Source organism: Mandrillus leucophaeus, unplaced genomic scaffold (assembly GCF_000951045.1).
Source record: "Mandrillus leucophaeus isolate KB7577 unplaced genomic scaffold, Mleu.le_1.0 Scaffold595, whole genome shotgun sequence".
Taxonomy (NCBI): Eukaryota; Metazoa; Chordata; class Mammalia; order Primates; family Cercopithecidae; genus Mandrillus; species Mandrillus leucophaeus.
In genome coordinates, this window is record NW_012106419.1 from 1,034,586 (window position 1) to 1,042,217 (window position 7,632).

General features: G+C 41.0%; 1 protein-coding gene across 2 annotated transcripts in view; it reads right to left on the minus strand.

Moving 5' to 3' along the window:
- EXOG (endo/exonuclease (5'-3'), endonuclease G-like) overlaps nt 1-7,416 on the minus strand; it is a 30,542-nt gene extending 23,126 nt beyond the window's left edge. Inside the window, exons 1-2 of one of the 2 annotated variants that reach the window (XM_011999490.1) lie at nt 7,198-7,416; nt 5,953-6,102 (exon numbers count right to left, since the gene is read on the minus strand). In XM_011999490.1, coding sequence (XP_011854880.1) covers nt 5,953-6,102; nt 7,198-7,360 — 313 coding nt within the window. In that variant the 5' untranslated portion in view covers nt 7,361-7,416. The remainder of the gene's footprint in view (nt 1-5,952; nt 6,103-7,197) is intronic. The other variant, XM_011999491.1, reaches the window with a different exon arrangement.
- Between the last annotated feature and the right edge of the window lie 216 nt (nt 7,417-7,632).

Consider the following 7,632-nt stretch of genomic DNA (forward strand, 5'->3'; position numbering starts at 1 on the left):
GTCCCTCAAGATTCTCTAAGCAAGGCAAGCTGGCTGCTACTGGCTGGTATCTCTTCAAGCAATTAATATTAGGGACTGCATGCATGTCTCAAGTTCCTGGGATAGTTCAGATACTTCATCTGAATTTAGAAAGTACTAGTCTAGGAAAGAATGCTTTTCATACAGTGTAGCTATCTCCTATAATTTTGACTCTGGCCTTTCCAGTTAAAGAAAAACTCCTCTGAATAGTATTTAAGTAAAAACAATCAACAATCAAAACGCTAAACTATATAAAAAGCTTGGCTACTAAACAAATGCCTGTTTTTTAAAAAAGACACCCATGTATTGTATTTTGTACGATTGTATTTGACAAGTTTATGTGTACTACAATAATGGATATATATAGACACGAAACAATTTGTTCTAGGCAGGCACAGCCTTGGGGAGAGGAGTGTCTCTGATATCTTGCTTACTGCCTCTTGAACCATGACAAAATAAACATTTAAGTTATGAGCTCCACCCAGAAGTTTCTAAAACAGAGTATCTTAGTACCACATAGGAAGGAAGAAATCTCAGATTTTATTTATTTTCTGACACCTCCAGAATGGTTTGTCACAGAGAACATTAGCAAATCCTAACACTACCTACTGCACTATCGTGAGGTGAGACCTTCTTAAACTACAAAAGTTATGACAACAAATGAAACATACTCAAGACTGTTATTCAAAGAAGTGTAAAATGGAGAACAGTGAAGTCACTGATTCCAAGGTGATTTCATCCAGCCAAGAAAAACTTAGTATCAGATCCCAAAGTTCACAGTAAAGTGTCATATACGTAAACTTTTTAGAATCACTTTATAAAGAATACAGGAAAATTATCATTAGTAAATTTCTAAGTGTCATTACCATTGGAATCACTTCCTTCTACAGCTAGTTATTTTTGGCTGGTGCTCACTGTCACATAGAAGCAATTTGTAGGAATTTCCAAAGGCCTAAAAAGATATCTTCCTTCAGAAAAGATGTAAATTTACTGCTGTAAGGTGTCTAGCAACATTACCAGTGGAGAACCATATTAAACCATGCTCAGGGATTAAGGTTCCCTGATCTCCTCTCGATGCACAGATTTGGGCTATAAGTCTGCATGATAGCCAGTTTTTGACCTTACCTTCTCTGGAACAAAGCTTTTATCTTTCTTTTGACCTTTCTCTGTTCAATGCCAAGACAACCTTCCATGTAGTCCCCAAGAGTGGGCAGGGAAGTTAGTTCTAGTTCACTCTTGCCTGAGGATGTAGCCCTTTGGAGTTCCAAGGTAACACAGGAAGGGTCTCCTACACTGCAAGACCTACAGGACAACCTACCTTGGGTGAGCCTTAGGTCTTTCCTTCAATCCTCCTCACCCCATAATGCTGTGAATTCAAAGGCAAATGTGGTTTCGGTTTGCCAAGACTGCGCTTACCTCTTTGGATTCTGGCTTTCTCCCATAAACACTAGCCTGGCAATTCTCCACTATGCTGCTGGCTCTTCATTTTTTGTAAGTGATTTTTTAAAAGATACGCTTTTAGTTGGGCATAGTGGCACATACCTGTAATCCCAGCTACTCAGGAGGCTGAGACAGGAGGGTCACTTGAACCCAGAAATTGAAGACTAGCCTAGGCAACATAGCAAAACCCCATCTCAAAAAAAAGTAAAAAAATATAAATATGTATATACACTTTTTATATACTAACATTTTTGGTTTTCAGCAGGAAGATTCCATCTGAATAACTCAGTCCATCATTACTGAAAATAGAAGTCCTTTTACATTAAAATCAAGTAAAACACAGGTACATTGCTCCCTATTTTCAAACATTAATTGGCTCTATTTTATTGCCTCAAAAGTACACAGCTCACAAGATTTATTATACAATATAAAATGCCCAGGTTTTCTTATATGCTGGATAAAGTTTTCACTCACATCAGTTTCTCTCTAACAGCAAGTACATTCCAAGCCTCCTGTTATTCTGCTGGTTGCTATGCACTCTAGAATGGCACACACTTACTTTAATATCACCATTTTAATATTCACAGCCATAGCACACATTTTAAAGCAAAGGAGAATATGTGGAACACACAGCAAATTAAAAAGCAAATAACAAAAGGGAACAAAACAACTGTGACAAAAGGTAATCTCCTTAATAAATAAAAGAACTTCTAAAAATAAATTCAAAAGAGAATGCCCCAACTGAAATGGGTAAAGAATAACTTACCAAAAAAGACTAATTCACAACATGTTAACTCTCACTAATAACCAATAAACACGAGTAAAATCAGCATTAAATTGGTAAAGCTGAGTAATGCTCACCATGGGTGAGGGTTGAGAGAGAGAACAAACAATGATGGTAGGAGTGTAAACTTGAAGAATCTACCTAGAAGCCAATTTGACATTAATTATCAAGATCTGGTAATTCCACAGGACCCTATCAAGACATAAGGACACGTGAATAAAGTGACACACCTGCCTATTTCTCCATCCTCATTTCACATCACCTTCTCCTTCATTCACCTACTGGCACTCTTTTAGTTCCCTAAAAGAACAAAACCCCTCTCCATATTAGGGGCCTCCAAAGATGCAAGTGTTCCTTTCTTTCTAGAATGCTCTTCTCCACATCCCATGGCACATTCAACCCCCTGCCTAAGTAATTTCCATTCACTCTTCAGTCCACTTTTTCAGAGAAGCCTTACTAATCAAAATCAGGTTCTCCTGTTATAATCTCTCATCACACTTTTTTTTTTCGGAGACACGGTCTCCCTCTGTTGCCTAGGCTGGAGTGTGATGCTACACTCTTGGCTCACTGCAATCCCCACCTCCTGGGCTCAAGAGATCCTCCCATCTCAGTCCCCCAAGTAGCTGGGACCACAGAGGTGCACCACCACGCCCAGCTAATTTTTGTATTTTTTGTACAAACGGGGTTTTGCCATGTTAGCCAGGCTCATCTCAAACTCCTGAGCTCAAACGCCTCAGCCTCCCAAAGTACTGGGATTACAGGTGTGAGCCACCACACCCAGCCTCTCATCAAACTTTTTACTGTTCCTTAATTATACTACACTAACTTGCAATCACTTCCTTTGGAAAAATTATTATAATTATACATTCATAATTATTTGTTTGATAGGTCAACCTACTCTCCCAACTCAAAGTGTCATGGGGGTAGAGATCCTCTACTCAGGTCACACATAGGTCCCCAAGTGTTATCACAGTGCCAGACACATAAATATTTGTTAAGGTAAAACTGAATGGTGCTCATTGCTGTAATATTCATGACAGAGCCTCCCAACTAGTGTGTCAAGATATGGATATTTTCCGCCCTGAAACAGCTGGAAAGGGTCTGGCTTTCTGGCTGCCAGGCAGGGTTGATTTAGAAGCAATTTGTAGGAATTTCCAAAGGCCTAAAAAGATATCTTCCTTGAGAAAAGATGTAAATTTACTGCTGTAAGGTGTCTAGCAACATTACCAGTGGAGAACCATATTAAACCATGCTCAGGGATTAAGGTTCCCTGATCTCCTCTCGATGCACAGATTTGGGCTATAAGTCTGCATGATAGCCAGTTTTTGACCTTACCTTCTCTGGAACAAAGCTTTTATCTTTCTTTTGACCTTTCTCTGTTCAATGCCAAGACAACCTTCCATGTAGTCCCCAAGAGTGGGCAGGGAAGTTAGTTCTAGTTCACTCTTGCCTGAGGATGTAGCCCTTTGGAGTTCCAAGGTAACACAGGAAGGGTCTCCTACACTGCAAGACCTACAGGACAACCTACCTTGGGTGAGCCTTAGGTCTTTCCTTCAATCCTCCTCACCCCATAATGCTGTGAATTCAAAGGCAAATGTGGTTTCGGTTTGCCAAGACTGCGCTTACCTCTTTGGATTCTGGCTTTCTCCCATAAACACTAGCCTGGCAATTCTCCACTATGCTGCTGGCTCTTCATTTTTTGTAAGTGATTTTTTAAAAGATACGCTTTTAGTTGGGCATAGTGGCACATACCTGTAATCCCAGCTACTCAGGAGGCTGAGACAGGAGGGTCACTTGAACCCAGAAATTGAAGACTAGCCTAGGCAACATAGCAAAACCCCATCTCAAAAAAAAGTAAAAAAATATAAATATGTATATACACTTTTTATATACTAACATTTTTGGTTTTCAGCAGGAAGATTCCATCTGAATAACTCAGTCCATCATTACTGAAAATAGAAGTCCTTTTACATTAAAATCAAGTAAAACACAGGTACATTGCTCCCTATTTTCAAACATTAATTGGCTCTATTTTATTGCCTCAAAAGTACACAGCTCACAAGATTTATTATACAATATAAAATGCCCAGGTTTTCTTATATGCTGGATAAAGTTTTCACTCACATCAGTTTCTCTCTAACAGCAAGTACATTCCAAGCCTCCTGTTATTCTGCTGGTTGCTATGCACTCTAGAATGGCACACACTTACTTTAATATCACCATTTTAATATTCACAGCCATAGCACACATTTTAAAGCAAAGGAGAATATGTGGAACACACAGCAAATTAAAAAGCAAATAACAAAAGGGAACAAAACAACTGTGACAAAAGGTAATCTCCTTAATAAATAAAAGAACTTCTAAAAATAAATTCAAAAGAGAATGCCCCAACTGAAATGGGTAAAGAATAACTTACCAAAAAAGACTAATTCACAACATGTTAACTCTCACTAATAACCAATAAACACGAGTAAAATCAGCATTAAATTGGTAAAGCTGAGTAATGCTCACCATGGGTGAGGGTTGAGAGAGAGAACAAACAATGATGGTAGGAGTGTAAACTTGAAGAATCTACCTAGAAGCCAATTTGACATTAATTATCAAGATCTGGTAATTCCACAGGACCCTATCAAGACATAAGGACACGTGAATAAAGTGACACACCTGCCTATTTCTCCATCCTCATTTCACATCACCTTCTCCTTCATTCACCTACTGGCACTCTTTTAGTTCCCTAAAAGAACAAAACCCCTCTCCATATTAGGGGCCTCCAAAGATGCAAGTGTTCCTTTCTTTCTAGAATGCTCTTCTCCACATCCCATGGCACATTCAACCCCCTGCCTAAGTAATTTCCATTCACTCTTCAGTCCACTTTTTCAGAGAAGCCTTACTAATCAAAATCAGGTTCTCCTGTTATAATCTCTCATCACACTTTTTTTTTTTCGGAGACACGGTCTCCCTCTGTTGCCTAGGCTGGAGTGTGATGCTACACTCTTGGCTCACTGCAATCCCCACCTCCTGGGCTCAAGAGATCCTCCCATCTCAGTCCCCCAAGTAGCTGGGACCACAGAGGTGCACCACCACGCCCAGCTAATTTTTGTATTTTTTGTACAAACGGGGTTTTGCCATGTTAGCCAGGCTCATCTCAAACTCCTGAGCTCAAACGCCTCAGCCTCCCAAAGTACTGGGATTACAGGTGTGAGCCACCACACCCAGCCTCTCATCAAACTTTTTACTGTTCCTTAATTATACTACACTAACTTGCAATCACTTCCTTTGGAAAAATTATTATAATTATACATTCATAATTATTTGTTTGATAGGTCAACCTACTCTCCCAACTCAAAGTGTCATGGGGGTAGAGATCCTCTACTCAGGTCACACATAGGTCCCCAAGTGTTATCACAGTGCCAGACACATAAATATTTGTTAAGGTAAAACTGAATGGTGCTCATTGCTGTAATATTCATGACAGAGCCTCCCAACTAGTGTGTCAAGATATGGATATTCTCCGCCCTGAAACAGCTGGAAAGGGTCTGGCTTTCTGGCTGCCAGGCAGGGTTGATTTAACCAGTAAGCTATATTAATATAATTTTCTACATGTGCTATGATATGAAAAAGGTTGAGAATATTAATAATCATCTCTGTTTTAAATTTGGAGACATCTTTCATAAATACTGTCACTTCAATTTTTTTGTCCAACCACCTACCCATTATCTTGCTTTTGGAAATATGTTCAAGAACCCATCTAGGCACCCGCTTTGCCTGATCATAAGACAAAGCGTGATTAGTGTAACACCTTGTCTCTGTTCCAGTTAAAGGGAATCCAAATTGTTCCAAGACAGCCTTTTCCGCAGATCCTAAAAATGAAAACAAAACAAAACAAAACAAAAACACAAACGCACAATTAGTGGCTCTTAACAACAAAAGATTATAAGGAAAAGGAGAGCGGTGTGATTTACAAAGTACTGGCTCAAAAGTCTAATCAACGAGAAAATCTCATTTTTGCAATTATGAGATGAAGAAAATAGTAGACAAAGTACGGATTTGCCTATAATCAATGAATAAACTGCAGCTACTGCGTTAACTTTTGAATAAAGACTTGATCTTATTAGTCTTTCACATCAAATTTCCAAATCATCTCTGAAGCACTGATATGTGTGCTGTTGCAAGATGACAGTAAAACTGGTACTGTTTTTCCGAGTGGGAGAAACCAAGCACACAATCAATAGTGAGTCGGTTTCGAGATAATCCTCCCCTGACGCCTTCTCAAATCCTCAACCCACCAAGGGAGTAGTTCTCTTGCTAGATGCCAAGTATCCAAAGGAGCAAGTTAAATTGGCACATCCACAAAGTGTAAGAAATGAGCACGTCTTAATTTTTTTTTTTTTTTTTTTTGGTCAAATGTAAGGTACTCATTGCAACATGAGTTTTTATACACTTTGGAGAGATAGCAGGTATTCTTCAACTGAACAATGACGAAAGAAGGGCAGTTAACCAATCTACTAAAACTATGTATTAATTAATTTATTCCTTCATTTATACTTACTGAATGCCAATTATGTACCAGGTACTGTGCTGGTTAGATGATGGAGACCAAAACAGACATAGTCTCAAGTCTTACGGAGCTAATCATCTTAGTGGAGGACACAGACTTTTATTAAAACATAGATATCGCGATGAGTAATTTGGGGGAAGAAAGTCGGGCGGGGGGTGGCTCTGTGAAGAAAACTAAGATGCCCGGGGTAAGGAAGGACATGAGGGAAGCCGGCCAGACGCGAGGTGGGGAGGGGAGGGGAGGCCGAGCCGGGAGAAAAAAGGTCAGAAACCAAGGGCCGGGTTCGGGGCCCAGCAAAGGGTGAAGGCTGTCCGTCAAGCACTGCCATTCACATTCCAGGTAGGAGTCGGAGCCCGAAACCTGGGCCAGGGAAGGGAGCACGGGCCCACAGACTTACCATCCGGCTGCTTCCCTGTCACCGCTCCCTCAGCGCCCTGACCCCGGAAGAACTGCAGGGCCGTGAACCCAGCTCCCGCAGCGCCCACTACAGCCCCGGCCACGAAGCCACTCAGAAAACGCCGGGAGCCCCGGAGGCGGGAAGCGATACTCTTCGTAGCCATCTTGCCCGAGGTACCGGCCTTTTATCACGGCGCATGCGCGCGCAGGCCGGTCCCCGTCCCGCCGCCCGCCAAACTGAGGGCCTCGTACGCCCCCTGGTGACAAACCTGGATGCCCTGGCGCATTCCCGCTTCATCCCTGGTCCACTGGGCGGGGCGATGGATGGGGAATACGATGTCTAGACGGTTTAGTGGTGTGCTATGTATAGTCTTGAGAAGAAAATGCCTTTAGTCCCATTTAATAGCTGAGTAAACACTTGCATATGGTTACACTA